At 43.2% G+C, this 19805-nt stretch overlaps 1 protein-coding gene and 1 long non-coding RNA gene across 2 annotated transcripts in view; one reads left to right on the top strand and one right to left on the bottom strand.

Annotated features, from left to right (window-relative positions):
- MAOA (monoamine oxidase A) overlaps positions 1–5936 on the bottom strand; it is a 72678-nt gene extending 66742 nt beyond the window's left edge. Inside the window, exon 1 of the mRNA XM_027091297.1 lies at positions 4536–5936. Within this exon, the coding sequence (XP_026947098.1) occupies positions 4536–5793 (1258 nt within the window). The 5' untranslated portion in view covers positions 5794–5936. The remainder of the gene's footprint in view (positions 1–4535) is intronic.
- Positions 5175–10080, top strand: LOC113611880 (uncharacterized). Its single transcript, XR_003429644.1, has 3 exons — positions 5175–5261; positions 7016–7122; positions 10035–10080. It is a non-coding gene; the product is annotated as an uncharacterized LOC113611880 (long non-coding RNA).
- The last annotated feature ends 9725 nt before the right edge of the window (positions 10081–19805 follow it).

Below are 19805 nucleotides of genomic sequence, written 5' to 3'. Positions count from 1 at the left end.
ACAGTAGGCAACTGTTTTCCTCCAGTAGAACTCTTGTCATGGGTTTAAGTTAAACACTACTCATGTATGGCTTAGGGCCTCCTGACTCCATATCTGTGCTCATCCATACTCTCTTGTTTGGTGTGTCTTTTTTCCATCCTCTTATCTCTACCTGTTAAAATCATACTTATCTCTCAAGGTCCTGGCATTTTCTTCAGATTCATAATATTAATATTTCTCTCATTCTATGCATGTCAATTATTTTCTCACTTGATTACTTCTTGCAAGAGGATGGGGCACCTTGTGGGCAAGGACACTTCTTACCCCTCATTATATACCTCTTGCCCCATGATCTAGCTACTGCCTGGCATACGGTAGAGGCTCCCAAAATGCTTGAACGAGTCCAGGCCCCAGGGCCACCCCTACCCATAATGAGCTGCTTTGAGGGGTACAGAATTCCCTTTCCCTAGATGTGTTCAAAGTTACAGCCAGATCATTACTAAGGAGATGCCGTCGAGAGGATTAAAATCTTACGTGATTGGACTACACTGCCTTTTAAAAACTCCTTTGGCCCAAAGACTCTGCAGTATGCACTGTCCCCCAGAGGTGGGCGTTTTCCACCCCTCTTTCCTTTTATTCTCTCTCCCTAAAGAGAGCTAATTCAGAAATTCTCAGTTAGGAGCAGATTTTAAAATCTTATACCACTGGGTTTCTGTCACTTGTTGTATCTGTGTCAGCTTATGAGTAAGAAGTAGCATGTAAAGTCAGTGACTCAACTGCTATATTTAAAATAACATCAGGAAAGGGAACATAAAATAAGTTCAAATGGTCAGATATAGATTACAAGCTCCATAAGAGGAGAGAAAAATCCAGAGAACCAGAACAATCAAGGAAAAGAGCGTTAATTGGGTATTGAAGAACGGATAGGATGTAAATGTTCAGAGAGAAGCACTTCCGTGTTAGGGAAAAAACAAAAACAGGGAAGGAATGGAGGGACAAAATGAACATGGTGTAGCACTGGAGACAAGAGAGCAGTGTGACTAAAGCTATGTTAGGGATGGTGGGAAATGCTACTGGTCAAACAAGGTGGGACTAGATATGTGGAGGGGTGGGTGGAGCTTGAAAGGCTGGCAATATACTACTGAACATCCTGAGCAGAACAAGGTGATGAAAGAAGTGTTTAAAAAAAATCAAGTCTGGGATGGACATGAAGGGAGAGCCCAAAGTGTGGCCACCGGGAAGATGGTCATAACCTGGTGAGTTGAAGGGGTTAAGGTTCTGTCCGGGGGATGGAGGAGACACAAGAGAGGAAACAGCCCAAAGGAGGAGTTAGAAGGATCTGTTGACTGGGTGTAAGAGATAAAACAGAAGGATGTGTCAAAAATGATGGAAAGGATGGTGGTACCAAGAACAGAGTCAAGGAAGTGAGGAAGAGAAGCTAGGTTGGAGGGCAAGGAGGCTTTTGAACATGTTGAATATGAAGTAAGAATAAGACAATCAAGTGTGAAATACCTAAGAGCAGATAAGCTATGGGACAGGAGTTGGGAGAAAGTAAAGGATTCAAACTAGAAACTTAAGAGCTTCCTATAGATAAAGGGAAAGGTGAGGCCCTAGAATGAAAAAGAGAGGGAGTGCATAAGAGCCCCAAAGTGATGAATAGCTGAACCTCGAGGCCGTTTCAAAAGTAGAAGTTCGCAAGAATATGGGCACAATGAAAGGAACAGAAAAGGAGCAAACAGTGTGGGATAAAAATTCAGGATCCAATAGTGTCACAGAAGGCATGAAAGAAGTTTCAAAAAGGACTTGGTGATAGATGATGGATAAGGGCCAGAGCATGTTGAAGTTACCATTATACTACTTACAAATGAGTGCGGGGTGGGGGCTTCCCTTCTCAATTACTAATAGAGTACATAAAATTACTTAATTGGTGAGTGGGAGGAAAAAGGGATTTTGTGGCTGTAAGACGTGCTGTTACATGATTTTTAATGACAAAAGGGAGATACATTAAGATGCTGCTATTCTTTGTGCAGAGATAGTTATGAAGAAATGAAAGATAATTCTGTTCATATGGACTGCTTTTGAGGAATTGAGGATTTGTACGCTTCTGGGAGCTATTTTTGTTATATAATAGGAATAACACTGCATATGCAAAGTATTGGCCATATATTATAAGTGTGTGGATAACATATTAAAATGTGCCAGTTCTGACAGAAGAAATATCCAAAAGCATTTAAAACTGGTATGGGGACTATTAAGTAATTCATGGGATACTGCTAAGCACACACAAAGATGAGGTGTTTCTGAGCTCAAGAACCCTTGAGAAGTAATGCCTCTCACCTGCTCGTGAAACACCCAGTCTGTGCGCAGGGCTTATCCTAAGCCAGACTTGCATCTACTTTCATTTTAGTTGTGAACCATCTGGCAAGACACCACAGCCAGGAAGCAATGTTTCTGGTCAGTTTGGGTGTTAAAATCAAATCTGACTGATAAGAGATGATATTAAAGGAATCCCAGTGCCTGTTCCACTGTCACTGATGAAGTGGAAGTTGGGTTCTGGAATAGGAGTGTGAACTACTGTGCAAGAAATGCTCTCTTCTTCCCCCAAGTGGAAATGAACAAATTAATAATTAATAGTGACCACAGAAAGATCCAGGTTTTGAGGAGGCTGAAGCTTATATAATTTGGGTGCCCTCTTCAAGAAAAAAAAGAAAAGAATGCAAAAAGAAAATACAAGATTCAGCATGAAACTGGTTATTTATTTAGAATGAGAACCAGAAGGGACCTGCAGTTGTAAGGCCATAGAGCATTAGCACGATCAGCTACATGGTAAATCCAATTCTGCTCACGACCAACTACTTGGAGTGAAGTGTGGAAAGGGAGAGAGAGCCAGTCATCAGGCAGAGAAAAAGTAACCGACAAAATGCTCCTTAAGGAATACTGGAACACAGAACAAGAAAAAGACAAGAATAAAATCCCTGAAAGAACCCTGAATTGTGAAGTATGAATGGTATAGAGATGGGAATAGAGACAGAACTCCTAATCAATTTACACAACACATTATCATCATATTTATTTTCCAGTGATGAACAATCACATTGCTTCTAGGAGGCTCGCATACGAGAACTAGGCTTTTAGAAACACCAGTCCACTTCATTGCAGGCAGTCAACAAGTGTTTGTTGAATGAATAAATAAGCTAATACATGAATGAAGGGAAACAAGAGAAGTACTTCTTTTTCGTACTCTCCACCAGGATCTGCTTTCCTGATGCTCCAACATACGTGCATGTTTTTATTGGCACTGGCTGGAGTTGTCAAAGCAACAGCTCATACCAATCTCTTCTCTGGTGATTAAGACTGTTATCCGAAACAGGCCAAGTCAAAACCTATCTTCACCCAAAAGAGTCTCCTCAAAAGGATTATACATAAAAATGGCTACTTTGGGGCACTCTACTTACTCCCTCCCACCTTATTTTTCCCTCTTTCTAAATTAGATCCTGCAGGTATATTTCAGAAATGATTAACATTCTCCCAGGTTGTGGACAGACTAGTGTGGGACTCTAGCTACAGCTGAAACACAATTCCTAAATTTCAGACATTTTACCAATTATGACAACATAAGTGACAAATTTAATATATCAATCATGATGAGGTTTCCAGGAAGATATGGGAAAGCCTTATGCATCACTCAGCTGGTCAGCTACAAACCCAAGCCAGGACCAGAGGAACCCAGGCTTGCCAGATGTCTCATCACAGGGCAAGATTCAGGCAGTGGGGAAAGACACAAACAGGACATTCCCTCATCTGCCCTCAGCCCCTGCTTCACAAGAAGATTCCCTTTGGATAATAAATGCCCTACACTTTCTGCAAGTTCTAAAAGAAACGGCTGGAGTAGGTTAAAACTAAGAGCCCACCTCTCTCCCCCCACCCCCACCTTTTTTTCTTTTTTAAAAAAAAAAAACCTTTTCCTAAAAGATTCTTCCTCCTTCCTCTCCAGTTACCAAATTTTCTAAGGAAAAGCGCTTTGAGAAGAGCAGGACTGAAATAACACTCAATACTACCAAAATCCGTATACTGATGTTCTGTTTAGGGCAAAGGGCGTGAAATCAGTAAGGCAAAGCAGCTACCTCAGGAATTAGGAGTGAGGGTCTTAAATGGGAGAAAATCATCGCCACTTCCCCGGTTAGGTGATTTGACATCTGCAGAGTTACCTCCGTTTCTAGGTTTTGTAAAATAGGGACGAATAAAGTACCCACCTTACAGGACAGCTGAGGATTGAGAAAATCCACGTAAACTGCTAAATATAACTGCACGGCAAGAGCTAATTAAATGTTAGTATTTCATAGTAGTAGTAAAATTATTGTGCCTGCCTCCCCCAGTTCACACCACCAGCAAACCCGGCTCAACCCCACCCCCCTCCTCGCAGAATCCAGGGCCCGGCCACTGTTGCACTCTCGCATGCACAAGGGAGACCCCCACCAAACGCCACCTTGCGGCTGCAAGTCCCTCACCCCAGGCCGGCCAGGGTCGCTCAGGCTAGCGCTACGGTCCACACTGACCTGAGATGCCGCCTCCTATCACGACTACGTCGAACATGCGTCCCGCTCTATTCGCCTTCTCCTGACTCTCCATGCTCTGGTCAAGGCTCTCCCGGGTCGTGGGTAGAGGAGTGGGGCCGGCCAAGGGCGGAGCGGACTTTTCTACCGACTCTCGGGGGGCGCCCGAGGGCGGAGCCGATTCCTCCACCGATACCCGGGCGGAGCCCGGTGCTGAGGGCGGAGCGGACCCTGGTACTGGTACTCCCGGGGACCCCGGGGGCGGAGCCGATTCTTCCACCGATGTTCGGGGGTAACCTAGCTCTGAGAGCTGGGTGGACTCTTGTGTTGACACTCGGGAGGAGTCCGAAAGTGGGATAGATCCTCGTACCGACCTCTCGGGGTGGGGGCTGAGAACCGAGGTCGGGGCAGACCCTTGTACCCATTCTCGGGAAGAGTCCAAGAGCGGGGCAGATCTTGGTGCAGATAGCCGGGGGTAGTCGGGCATGGAGACCTGGCTGGACTCTTGTACTGACAGTTGGGGGGAGCTACTGGGTGTAGGAGGTCCTCGTACCGAACCCCAAGGGAAGCCGGATACTGAGGGCGGGGTGAACCCAAGTAGTGACACTTGGGGAGTGTTACTGGGTTGTGGAGGTGCTGGTACCCATATTTTGAGGAAGCTGGGCATCGAGGGCGAGATGGATTCTTGTACCGACCCTTGGAGGGAGTTCTTGGTTGTAGAAGTTCCTGGTATTGATACCCGGGTGGAGTCGGGTACTGAGGGTGGGGCGGACCGACGTCGGGACAATCGGGGGGATACTGAGGGCGGGACAGATCCTTGTATAGATGCCCGGGGGTTGCTGGTGTCCGAGTTAGCGGCTGGGGCGGCTCCGTCCGAGGTGGTCGAGCGGGTCGCAGGCGTAGGGATCCGGTCGGTCTGGAGGCGGGCGCCAAAGCCCCAGAGGCCAACCTTGGTGTCTGTGTCAGTTCTTAGGCCAGGAGCGTGGCTGAGTTGGGAGGGCGCGCTGTGTCTCCGGGAGCACCCCGCGTCCGCTGCGGACGCGTTCGACAGGGGTTTGGAAAACTGACGGGAGACGGTCCGCCCCTCTGAATGGATGCTCCACATGGGCGTAGAGGACGAGGCCGCGCACAAGGCGGAGGCCGCGTTCGAGATCTGCGCAGCGGGGTCCCCGACTCTGGGAGCGCGCTGTGCCTCGCGCCCGCTCTCGCCGCCGCCACCTCCGCCGCAGCTGAAGGAGGCCGCTGAGTTGTGTGCGCTCATTGTTCTGGAGCGCGCGCGGGGGGCGGGCCTCGGGGGGCGATGTTCTGCTCTCCTCCGCCCCTCCCTCACGGGCGCGCGTCTCTCCCGCCCAAGCTGGCCTGGATCCGCACCCTCGGAGACCCGCCCCGAGAGCTGGGCCCACTGCGGGGTGGGGAGACGAGGCGCTGAAGCGGCCTAGCTCCGCTTTCCCCGCCTGTACGCGGCGCGCGCGCGCGCGCGCGCGCGGGGAACCCTCCCGCCAGGTGTGGCCTGGCTACGCCACCGAAATAGGGGGTGTGGCCTGGCGAGAGTGTGGGCGTGGCCACATGGGGGTTCAACCTGGTGATTTTACGCTTTAACTAAAAGGGGAGGACTGAGGGGGGGTAGGGGGTGGGCTCAGGGAAGCGGGTACTGAAGGAAGCGGACCTAGAAGAAGTGGTCGCAGGGCCGCCCCCCCACCTGGTTTGGCTCTTTTGTGACGTCACCAGGAGCCTCTGAGGTCTGCGCAGTCGCACTCCCTCCCTCGGGAGGGGGGTTGGGGTGGGAACTACCCCCAGGGGGAGACTTTGCAGTTATTGGTTCTCAATGGGGTTTTTCAAGCTGAAGTTCTTAACCAAAATCGAAGCGAGTAGGCGAGAAAATTAAGAACTCAGCTATCACAGACTAAGTGGGACCTGCAGTTTAAAAGCGAAGGTCAATGGATGACTAAGGTGCAGAACCAAATTAACACGTGTTTCCCCATCCTACTGAAAAGAGGACTATTTAGTGCGTATATTTTATTGTGCAGTCAGCCTCTTGTCTTGCTAGTTTTATCCCTTCCTTAAATTTCCACCTTATCCTCCTAGAGCTGAATTTGTCATCACTAGAGCCCTCAAAAAGACGTAATTTTCACATGAATTCAGAGTAAGTGTTGAGAACTCTAGGAAGTTAACTAGTATCCATTCCCACTTACAAACATTTCTCTTGCTCACCTGCCCATCTCCCCCCTCCATTTGTATCAAATAGTATCTTGTTGAAGAAACTGTAAAGAAATACAGATTTGGTTTTTTCTTTATACAGTTTTAATAGCTTTTACTTTCTAGCAAAGGGGTTGAGACTTATGACTAAATAGTCTTAGACTTTGAAGCAAAGAAAGAGGAAATAATAAAGAATTCAGCCCTTTCTAATGTGATTCTGTCCAACTTTCTCATTTGTCCCATTGCTTTATTTTCATTCAAATATTTGATTTCATACTACGTGCTAGGCACAGGGCACGGTACTTGGGATACACGTGTGACACAAGACAGCTGGAGACCTTCAGTGACATACAGCCTACTAGAGGAGCTGCAAAGGAAATAAGCCACATGCTTGGTATGTCAATTCAAACTCTGATAAATATTATTTTGGAAAGGTCCATAGTGATAAAGTGTTCGGGCGTCTAGACCATTCTGGAAGTTAACTTTGGGAGGGGGGGTATGTAAAAATGTCCTAGAAAGAGAGAACAATGTGGATGGAGGCCCTGTGGTAGAAAGAAACATAGTTCATTGGAGTAGCTGAAAGGCAACCCATGGAGCTATGGCAAGGGGCCAAGTGCGGGAGGCAAAGTTGCTGAGATCAGCTGGGCCAAAGTGAGATCCTTAGTCTGTATTCTAAAGCAGTAGGAGTTCAGCTAGAGATAAAAATGTGGGAATCTTATTAAATAAATAATGGATGGAATAGATGGGCAGAAATATGAGTATTTTCTCTCTTTATTTTACTTGTTTGTATTGTATATTTTATCTTTTGTAATAAAAACAGTACAAGTTATTTTAAGATAGATATATAAATAATTGTGACATATTCTACAAGTATTATTTCCTCCCTTTGAGGCCTTGGGCAAATTACTTAACTTCTCTGTGCCTATCTCCTCAACTGTAGAATCTCTTAAGTTGTTGTATCAAGGTTCCAGCAGAAAATGGCACACCTCATTTGAAGAGAATAGCACAGAGGAAGTATTTTAAAAGATGTGGGAAGGGAATTCCCTTGCCGTCCAGTGGTTAGGACTCCGAGATTTCACTGCTGAGGGCCCGGGTTCAATCCCTGGTTGGGGAACTAAGATCCCACAAGTGGCACAGTGTGGCCAAAAAATAAATAAATAAAAATAAAAAGATGTGGGAAGATGGAGAGAAACCACAAGGAATCGTGCAGTACTCACAGGCTGGTGACAGCAAGAAGGCATGACTATAAAGGGGTAGGGGGAGAGAGCAGTAATCAGAACCTGGTGGCAGAGGTGTTTAGAAAGGGCTACCTGACACTAGCTGTGGCCTTTAGTTCAGAAAGGCAGTCAGTCCACAGGAAACCCAGAGAGAGGGAGCCAGGACATATAAACACCCAACCTCCCTCTCCTCCCTCCCTCCAACAATCTCCTGCTGGTCCTCTCCATTGACCCAAGCCAATCAGAAGTTAGAAGGCAAGGAAGCCTGTTGATGCAGTCCATACAGGTCAGCCTTCAGGGAACATAACAGGTTAGAGAAAAGTGGTGGGTACACCTGGAAGGGCCAAGAGAATCTCTGTAGTGAGGTTTCAATGAGCAAATGAATATAAAATACTTGGATAATTACTCAATACTTGCCCACATTTTAATTTCTAAAAACTACACTATATTCATGTCACGGACTGTTATTTACTTAACCATTATCCTCTTACATTAAGCATTTAGTACTTTCCATTTTTTATATAATATATAACATGGGGTTGAACATTTTTGTGACTAAAGTATTGTACATGTTTCTTAGAATTTCCTTGAGATAGAATCCTAAAAGTAGAATTACGGGTAAGAGAGTGGTGGCATCTGTAAAGCTCTTTGATTGAAATTACCAAATTTCTTGCCCAAGAGATTGTCCAGATTTATACCTCATCAGCAATGTCAAAGAATGGCTGTCTTCTTACCACCTCAACTCCAACATTAAGCAAGTTAACTTTTTAACCTCTAACTTGAAAGTTGAAAGTCAACATGGTATTGCTATTCTAATCAGTGTTTCTTTGGTTATTAATAAAACACTTTCTTCACATACTTAATAGCCATTTCAATTTCTTCTGTAGTAGATGATCAACTCCTGTCTTTCTGTAGTTGATTTCTGTAAGTGCTTTATACAATAACGTATTAACCACTTGCTTGGTATTTTCACTGCAGATAGCTTTTACAACTTATATTTTAGTATTGTTTATGGCATTTTACATATGCAAAAATTTTAAATGTATGTGAGTCTATTCTTTAGTGACTTCTTCCGTTGCTTTTAAACAAATTTTATTTATTTGTTTGTTTGTTTGTTTACGGCCACACCACTGGCTTGCAGGATCTCAGTTCCCCGACCCGGAATTGAGCCCCGGCCATGACAGTGAAAGTGCCGAATGCTAACCGCTAGACCACCAGGGAACTCCCTTCCGTTGCTTTTAAACTTAGAGAGCTGAAGGGATAAAATCTATGTTTTCTTTGGTTTTTTGATGGTGATATTTTAAAACTGAATTATTTAATCCTAATCTATTGGTGTGTATTTTGTTATGTGCTGTAAGGTGAGGTTCTAAATAACACCCCTCCCCCCCCAAACACACAAATAGTTAATCAATCATAATAAAACTATCTGTTGAAGAATCCTTGCATTCTCCACTGATTTGTTTTACCTCATATAACACATATACTGAGATCTGATTTTGAACTCTTTCTTTTGTTATATTGACTTGCTTATTTTGCCACATTGCCATCAATGCCACATTGATTTACTTATTGTTGCTTTATAGTAGGTTTTACCAGAAGAAAGGATTAATCCCTTCCCAATGCTCTTCCTTACAAATTATTTACTATATTCTTATATATTCTTTCTATTAATATATTCTTATATATTTAAATGAATTTTAGAATCGTTTCATCAATTAAAAACTCTTTTGGTGGGACTTCCCTGGTGGCACAGGGGTTGAGACTCCGTGCTCCCAGTGCAGGGGGCCTGGGTTCAATCCCTGGTCAGGGAACTAGATCCCACATGCATGCCGCAACTAAGAGTTTGCATGCCACAACTAAGGAGCCCACCTGCTGCAACTATAGACCTGGTGCAACCAAATAAATAAATAAATACTAAAAAAAAAAACTCTTTTGGTTAATTTAATTAGGATGATGATTATTCCTAAATGTGGATCTAGGAAATTTATATTTGGCAGTCTCTTTTAACATCTTTTTTTTTTTTTTTTTTTTTTTTTTTTGCTGTATGCGGACCTCTCACTGTTGTGGCCTCTCCCGTTGCGAAGCACAGGCTCCGGACGCGCAGGCTCAGCGGCCATGGCTCACGGGCCCAGCCGCTCCGCAGCATGTGGGATCTTCCCGGACCGGGGCACGAACCTGTGTCCCCTGCATCGGCAGGCGGACTCTCAACCACCGCGCCACCAGGGAAGTCCCTCTTTTAACATCTTTTTAAAAGATGTCTTTATTTTCATAATACTTATAGGAAATTGTCTTATTTATCTCTGAAATTAAACAATTTTGTGAGAATAATATGAGTCTGAGTGTGTGAGTGTGTGTGCGCATGTGTGGTATCATAAATATTTTCAATCTGTGGATTTTTAATTTTGGGTTTTTATTAATCCTCATGATAGGACAGTTATTCTTGTACTCTAACTTGGATTACAAAATCTGTTTTAAGTGGTTTCTTCCTGAGAAACATCTGTAATTATGTTATTAGAGCATCCTTCTATGTCCTTTATCATTATTGTCATCTCTTTGTCCGTTTCCTCTGAATGCTGAGAGAGCTAATCATGTGTATCCTTCATATTACTCATTTAATTTTCTGAAGTTCTAATTCATTCTTTACTGTTTCTACTGTAGATTTTGACTATGCCATTTCAGTTAGGATTTTTTTTAAAAAATTTAAATTCTTCTTTCATCCAGTTCACTTTCTATTTGCCATGTATATCTCAGTATAGTTTTTTTCTTTTGACTTCCTAATTTTGTTTCACAGAGATCTAGTTTTATGCATTCAGCATCAACTCTTTTTGAAAAGGCTCTTCTCTGTCTGCAGATATGGATTGCACTCTCGTACACTGCTAGTTCAAGTGCAGAATGGTACAACCCCTGTAGAGAAGAATTTGGTAATATCTAACAAAATCACTTATGCATTCACCCTTTGAACCATCAGTCCTAAATCTAGGTATTTACCATAATGATACACTTCCACAAATAGGAAAAAACATAATTTATTGTGGAATTACTTTTAACAGCAAAATATTCGAAACAATTTACATGCCCGTATGTAGGAAACTGGTTGCATAAACTTTGATATGTCTACACAACGAAACACTATGCAGCCATTTAAAAAAAGAATGAAGGTGGTCTCTAGGAACTGATATGAGTGATTTTCAGAATATAAGTGATAAAATCAAAGTATGAAAAAATACATATCTTTATGTGTATATATATATGTGTGTGTGTATGTGTGTATTTGTACTTCATGTAAGAAAAACATTAACTTATATTTGCAAAAAGAAACACAGGAAGGATAAGTCATAAATGGAGAAATGTATGACAGTGCAGTGGAGGGGGTAGGGATGGAGTAAGATTTCTCTGAGTATTCTTTTTTAGTGCAACTTCCATTAGGGGTCTTCACGCGTTCAACTAAAACTTCAGACTCACAAAACTACCATGGGCCAAATTTGGCACCTCATACCTAACTTTTGAGAGAGTGGATTGGTACTCAGAACAACTATACACGCAACAATAAGGAAATGCATAGTAATATGTCACAAATATGCCAGTGGAGATCATGCAGTCTTCAAACATTATGCTTACAGGGAACTTTTTCATGGCATATGAAAATTATTATGATATTACATTGAGTGAGAAAAGCATGATAAAAATGTAAATGGCATGTGGTCTCAATTGTATAAAGCAAAATGTATAGGGTGGAGAATCACTGAAACATTAAGCTAAAAATTTTAGTTTTATTTTGAAATAATTATAGACTCACAGGAAGTTGCAAAAATAGTGCAGAGGTCCAGTCTACCCTTTTTTCAACTTCCCCCAATGGTAACATCTTATGTAACCGTAGTACATTATCAAAACAAGGAAATGCATTTACAAAGGTTGGTACATGCTCACAGGCAGCACTGAAGTTATTTCTGAATGATAGTACTCGTAAGCCCTTAGCAATAATACTCGATTTATATACATATCACTATTGAAGTGCTAACAAACACTTTAATTTTTAAAATTATTTATTTATTTATTTGGCTGCGCTGGGTCGTCTTTGCTGCACTCAGGATCTTCCTTGCGGCATGCGGGATCTTTAGTTGTGGCATGCAAACTCTTAGTTGTGGCATGTGGGATCTAGTTCCCTGACCAGGGATCAAACCCCGGGCCCCCTGCATTGGGAGCGTGGAGTCTTAGCCACTGGACCACTAGGGGAGTCTCTAACACTTTAATTTTAAAAATACTGTTATTAGGTAAAGTCTGAGTAAGATATGTAGTCTAGTTAATTGTACTGTCAATGTCAATTTCCTGGTTTGGCCCTCCACTCTCCCTCCCCATCCCCAGTTCCCAGCACACACACACATTCTATGCACCAGCAAGAGCAGCACAATGATTCATAATTTTTTTTTTTTTTTACTGTGCTGCTTCTTGGGCTTCATTCTCCCTCTATATGAATTTTTGCCTGGATATTCTCTATCCATTCTTCTAGACCAAATCCCAAATGAGGCTGCCACAGGTTGTGTTCTCTGAGAAGCAAAACTTAGTTGGAGCTAGGAATGCAAAAGGTTTATTAGAAAAGGAAAAGGGCAGAAGCAGGTTGGGGCAGGAGCCAGCAGGCAGTAGTGCAGCTCTAACTGTCTCTGCCGGCTTAGCGGGAGCTCCAAGCAAAGGGTGCCCAGTAGAGGAGCCCCACATTGGGTGGGAATGGCCAGTCCGGAGTACCAGTGCCTTGCTCAGTCATTACTGGGAGTTGCCCTAAGAAGACTGCTTTTCCTTAATTATTGGCTTGTGCTTCCCCAAGAATATTGTCAAGGAGGCTGTAAAGTTGAGGCAGATCTTGAAGAAAATCACACCTAGAGCCCATTAGCTAACCACACTCCTCACTTCTGGGCAGAGGGTCCTTTCTTTTTGTTTTCTTTCTGTCAATTAAAAAAAAATTTTTTTATTGAGGTACAGTTAATTTATAATGTGTCAGTTTCAATTGTACAGCCAGGTGATTCTATTATACATATATATTCTTTTTCAGATTCTTTTCCATTATAGGTTATTACAAGATATTGAGTATAGTTCCCTGTGCTATACAGTAGGACCTTGTTATTTATAGAGGGCCCTTTCTTGAAGGGGAAAATGAGTGGCACACGTCTGCCACAGCACCCAGGGCTGGCTTCCTAGGCATGTGACCTGGTCAGTCCCACATTCAGAAGGGCCCTGCCATTGTTTTAACGTCCTGCTGTCACTGTCTTGAAACTTAATAATTTTATCTTTGAACTTGTGTTTTGTAAATGAAGTCCAAGGAGACAATGGCGCATGCACGTGAACTGAGGAGATAAGCACAAAATGCATGTTCTCTGTTCTTTATCGCCACATTTGCATGTAGCATTCGTGATGCCCTTTTTGAACAAGAGGCTTTGCATTTTCGTTTTGCACTGGGCCATGCGAATTATGAAACTAGCTCTGACAACAGCCCTCCCTGACCAGGCTCCAATCTTGAATAAATGTCTATCTTCTGATCCTACTGTGAGTATTACATCTTCTACTGCATGTAGTATACATGTATTAAAATATATATCTGTTGCCACATTATGGGTTCTGATTTTTTTTTTAGTGTACTCCACTCTTAAAAAGAATAAATGCCAAGAATTTATGCATTGTTTCTGTTATTTTATCTGTTTCTCCCTCTAATTTTCTACCCATCTCTTATTCCATTGTAAATTGTTACAAAACAAAATTCAACTGAGTAAATTTTTAAGATCTTATTGGCTTTATTCAATGATTCATGAATCAGGCAGCAACCAATCTAGCAAATAGAAAGGATCTCCAAGGCGCTGTAGAAAATTAAAGATTTTTTTAGGCAGAAGGGAACAGGAAAAAGAAAGTTATACTAGGCAAAAAAACGTAATGGTGATTGCAAGGTTACTTTTCCTTAGGGGATGACAGGGGTCTATCTGCCTAACCTAACTAGTGCTTATCAGGCAATTTCTGATTGACTAGTTTAAGATTCCATTTCTAGGATAGCTGAAATTGTAATTAAGTCTCAGTATGATGATGTGGGGCTTAGCATAAGTGATCCCATTTGGGACTTGTTGTCTTGTTCTTAACAAAATGAAAGAAGATCACTGTGATTATCTTTGTGGAAGAGACAGTTATCCCCCAATATCTGTTTTCCATTTCTTCCTTAGGAATAGAACCCACAGTTTTTGCTGCCCAGAATAAAGACTATAATTTCCCAGCCTCCCTTGTAGCTAAGTGTGACTAAGTTCTGGCAAATAGATATAATTGGAAATATCATGTGAAACTCCCAGGACGTTTTCTTAAAGGGAGGAATTGTCCCCTCATCTTTCCTTCCTGTTACCTGGAATATAGACATGAAGGCTGGAATTCACATTGTTATCTGGGACCCTGAGATAAAAGGAGGCTGGCAGAGTAGTAAGATGTAAGGAGTATGTACATTTCTAGACTTGTTTAAAATATAAATGTACTTTATTTATGTTTGGCTGCATTGGGTCTTCGTTGCTGCACATGGGCTTTCTCTAGTTGCGGTGAGCGGGGGCTACTTTTCATTGTGGTGCACGGGCTTCTCATGGCAGTGGCTTCTCTTGTTGTGGAGCATGGGCTCTAGGCGCGTGGGCTTCAGTAGATGTGGCAGGTGGGCTCAGTAGTTGTGGCTTGTGGGCTCTAGAGCGCAGGCTCAGTAGTTGCGGTGCAAGGGCTTAGTTGCTCCACGGCATGTGGGATCTTCCTGGACCAGGGCTCGAACCCGTGTCCCCTTCATTGGCAGGAGGATTCTTAACCACTGTGCCACCAGGGAAGTCCCTTCCAGACTTCTTTACATGAGAGATACACTTCTTTTTGTTTAAGCCATTATTATTTAGAGTTTTCAATCACGAGCAGCTGAGTTTAATCCTTCTGATATAGTTCTTTAACTGAATGCGGAACAGTAAATATGTGTCTACTGTTGCCCTGCTCAAAAAGGATACTCCCAACTGTTTCTGTTTAGGTCCACCTTCCCAGGGGCAAAGATTCTCCTTTCTTGCCTCCCATCCCCACCTTTTGATCAAGGATGGGGTGGAAAAGGAAACTTATAAACATCCAATATTGTTGAAAATTGTTTGTCCGGAGGTTATCAGTTGGCAAGGTGAGGGGGAGGGGGATCCCTTTTACTCAGCACTCTGGTTATTGTGGCAGAAAATTCATTCCTCCCATTCTTCAGTCCTTCTTCCATTTGAGCCTCTACTTTACCGTCTCTTTCCACTTTGCCTAAACTCTGTCTCATCTAATCTCTGGGAGAAGAAAAGCTGGCACACACATTTCTGAGACTCTTCATTGACACAAAAGTTAGAAGTTTCTTTGAGTATTTTTAAAAATATTTTATTTATTTATTTATTTTTTGCTGCATCGGGTCTTAGTTGTGTCACTCGGGATCTTCTTTTGGCAGGCAGGCTCTTCGTTGAGGTGTGTGGGCTCCAGAACGCGTGGGCTCTGTTGTTTGTGGCACGCGGGCTTAGTTGCCCCAAGGTATGTGGGATCTTAGTTCCCTGACCAGGGATCAAACCCATGTCCCCTGCATTGGAAGGCGGATTCTTAACCACTGGACCATCAGGGAAGTTCCGAATATTTTTAGTGTATCTTTTTGTTTTGTTTTGTTTTTTGTTTTGTTTATTTATTTGGCTGTGTCGGGTCTTAGTTGCGGCACGAGGGATCTTGGTTGCATCTTCATTGCAGCATGCGAGCTTCTCCCTAGTTGTGGTGCGCGGGCTCCAGAGCACGTGGGCTCTGTAGTTTGTGGCACACGGCTCTCTTGTTGAGGCACGTGGGCTTCATTGCCCCGTGGCATGTGGGACTTTAGTTCCCTGACCAGGGATCGAACCCGCGTCCCCTGCATTTGTAGGTGGATTCTATACCACTGGACCACCAGGGAAGTCCCTTAATATATCCTTATTTCATCTACAGTGTAGACTGGAGGAGTGAAATTGGCCCTGAGTGTATCAGTGAGAGCAGAGGGGGCAGGGAAAATCATGGAACACAATCAGAATAATACTTTGAGATATAGCCCCACTGTGGGAAGGAACCACACTGATTATCATGGTAATAACCAGAGATGGTATCACTGAGATAGGACATATGTGGGCCGAATGAAATTCTCAGAAGAGTGTACCACATACAAGAAGAAATAGAAACGTTTGTGGTTGAGTTTCTTAATAAGTGACAGGTGACTTAAGTTCAGAGTGGGGCACTGAATGTAGAGCCGTGAGATAGGAACTAACTATGTCATCTCAGCTGGTCAAGGGCTGAAGTTAAGTTTCTATACTCAGACCACAAGAGCTGCTGGCCCCTTTAAAGAGGTTCTTGTGTGCAGTGACAGAGGATCAGGGAAAGGTAAGTCTTTCCAAGCACATCAACATCAGTTCTTTCCCAGACTTCTGGTCAGCAATGATATTGAATCAAGCCCTTTGGATAATTTTTTTAATGCCGTCTCTGGCTGTCTGCATCAATAGCCCCTAGAGGGGCTGTGTCTGACATTTATAAACGTGTTTACTCTTCCCTTCACCTAAATAGACGAAGAGTCCGCGAACCCTCTGAATCACGTGGCTCTAGGCAATTTGAAGTCCAGCCTCTTTAAATCATTCCTTTAACTTTCAATATTTCAAGACAGCATTTGAACAAGATGATTAAAACAACAACAACAACAAACAGGCAGTGCTCTCCTTTGAGCGGATAAACAATTAAGCTCAAATCAGCCTCACTTAACAGAGGCAGCTCCAGGCATTCCCACTGACTGGGACCAGGAAGGCAATGTAAAATGGTAAGGTAAACAAACAATTATCTCTACAATTTGATCAATATGGAAGTGGAACGACAGGCAAACAAGACGTCCCTTAGAAGCATCATCTTAAGAGGGACTTGAATTATAAACCATATCACTGCTTTCAATTTCCTCAACTTGTTCTTTTGTATAAGTACTGTTCGAAAAAGCTGAGGCCATGTGCTGGTTATTCTCCATTTCTCCCTTCTCCACCGTGATTTTCCACCCTTCTCTGCCCTGCTCTGATTCCCATGGAATACATGGCCGCGGCACCCCTGCCTTTTAGCTTCTGGTTGGGTTGGGCCATAGGAGTGGGGGTTACCAAGAGAGTGAAGGGCAGGAGAGAAAGTTCAGGGTGTTTATTCCATCAACATCAACATCTCTGCCCACCCGCCCCCCCACCCCCTGCAAGTTGTGTGAGGTCATGGCCATGGTTGCCTCCCTCTAACTCCTTCTGTCCTGCCATCTTTCACAGCTCCAGCTCTCAGCTGGGATCCCTTAACACTGTTTCTTCCCCATGCCCATTCAGGCCAAGTAATGGCTCTCCATCATTGCTAGTCCCTGCATGCTTTAGCATCACTTGTTGGTTCCCTTAATCCAGCTCATACTTTTGTAAATGCTCCCTTCTTAAAAAGTCTATTCAAAAATCCCATCTGAGCTTGTCATGTGTTTCTGATCAGGATCCTGATTAATAGTCAACTGCATCAATGACCCTCTGATAAGCGAGACTTTGGAGCTATGTTTACTTCTATGTTCTATTTGTGAACGAGTGCCTTAAAATATTTCAAAAATGAGGTTGTAATCCCAGTGTATATGCATGGTGAGTATACCATTCTAAATTTACTGAGCTGGAAAAGAATGTTTAAAAAGCGAAGGTGTGACCTGATATCTGTTATCAGTCACCATGATCCTATGCGTGGAGGTGAAAGTTCTTTAGAACGGTTTGGATTGATAAGTATGAGCATGAGTCAGCCTCATTATTTTCAATAGCTTCATGTTCCAAATTAAAAAAAAAAAACTGGAGTTAACAGCTCTTGCTACAAGTACAGAGCACCTGTGTCCCCGGAAATCCTTTCAGTTTACATCTGTGATACATTAAGATAAATTTTTTAAAAATTTCCTGAGGGAACTAAAATCTGAAATGGTGATTATTATAATAATTTTTTTTAAATGATGAGAGTCACATAGGGCCATCAGAGACAGGGCAAGCTGAGAGAGTTATGGATAAAAAGTTGTCAACAGAAACTATGCAAATAGAGTTACCAGACACTGCACAGTCTTCGGACCACTTCTCTATGATTTGAAGAGAGGAGGGGTCTAGGAAGCCTTGGGTATTGTCTCTAAGCATGTAGTTTGGTACATAATGGGGATTTTTCTCAGTACACACTAGCAGACCCAGTGTGGGGAGCGTACAAGAAGACCACAGATTTTTAGGACAGGGGTTCTTAACTGAGGGTCAACTAATAGAATTCAGGAAGATCTGTAATCTTGAGAAGGGAAACTCTTACATCTTCACTTTTGTTGCTGAAAACTCGGCCTCTGTACACCAGCACCACATTGAATCTTGGAGACAGAGTTTTGGGTGAGTAGACAAGAATAGCTTTATTTCTTTGCCAGGCAAAGGGGGACACAGTGGGTTCTTGCCCTCGAAAATGTGTGTCCCAACCCGGGAGGATTTGATGAGGAGTTTTATAGCAATGGTTCAAGGATGGAGTTGCTGTTAAGGATCAGGGTATGTGCAGGGCCTGCACTCCTTTAATCTGGCCTCAGGTAGTCTCTTTTTTGTTTTATTTTATTTAATGTATTTATTTTTGGCTGCACTGGGTCTTGGTTGCTGCGCGCGGGCTTTCTCTAGTTGTGGAGAGTGGGGGCTACTCTTCGTTGCGATGTGTGGGCTTCTCATTGTGGTGGCTTCTTTCGTTGTGGAGCACGGGCTCTAGGCACACGGGCTTCAGTAGTTGCGGTACGCAGGCTTAGTAGTTGTGGATACGGACTTAGTTGCTCCAAGGCATGTGGGATCTTCCTGGACCAGGGCTCGAACCCGTGTCCCCTGCTTTGGCAGGTGGATTCTTAACCACTGTGCCACCAGGGAAGCCCTCAGGTAGTCCCTTGATGAGCTTCTCTGGTTCCTTTAATCAGGCCTCAGGAAGATGCTAACATCTTCCATTTGTTGGGGGTTTTAGTTCTGTAAAGAGCTCAAAGATATAGTTATGTGTATCACTTGAGGCGGAACCATGACCTTGACCCAATGCTGCACTATTTGCTTTTTCTTTTCTTTTTTTTTTTTGGCCACATCATGTGGCATGTGGGATCTTGGTTCCCTGACCAGGGATGGAACCCCTGCCCCCTGCATTGGGAGCATGGAGTCTTAACCACTGGACTGCCAGGGAATTCCCAAGGCTGCACTATTTTCTTGGCTACTCCTCAGTTGTCTCTGCATCCCCTCCCTTCCTTGATTATCAACTGTTTGAAAGGCTTAGGTGCCCAGGAGCCCCAGAGGGTCCTGCTCGGTTTCACTTTCACTAACCTCTAATTTTGAATGTGGGTAACAAACAATAGAAGTATTAGCAATACCTGTGACTTTGTCACCAACAAGAATCACAGGCATTGCTATATCATATAGTAGTTCTTGCAGCTATCTTGTAAATCCTTTATATTAATTACAATACATCAAAGTTAGTCACAAAGTCCACTGCTAGACCTTGCTATTTAATGCACTAATAAAGAATTGCCCGTATTATTGTATTACAAAAATTTCAATACTTTGATAACTGTGTTTTGATGTAATTGGTTTCCTTTGTAATCTTAGATCTTTTACTTTATTAATTTAGAAAGATTACTATCCAGACTGCCAAAAGGTCCATGACACAAAACTCTTTAAGATCATCTGCCTTAGTCAATAGCTCTGACTTAGAAGTCATTGAAAGTTTTCTAGTCTCTATTGATTTTTAGGTCCCAACGACCATTTCAGTCATTACCTTTTTTTAAAAAAATAAATTTATTTATTTTTGGCTGCGTTAGGTCTTTGTTGCTGTGCGC

Source organism: Aethalodelphis obliquidens, unplaced genomic scaffold, assembly GCF_003676395.1.
Source record: "Aethalodelphis obliquidens isolate GAN/ISIS:26980383/991018 unplaced genomic scaffold, ASM367639v1 scaffold71, whole genome shotgun sequence".
NCBI lineage: Eukaryota > Metazoa > Chordata > Mammalia > Artiodactyla > Delphinidae > Aethalodelphis > Aethalodelphis obliquidens.
The sequence above is the reverse complement of the archived record's forward strand: the minus strand, read 5'-3'. Positions and strand labels throughout refer to the sequence as shown.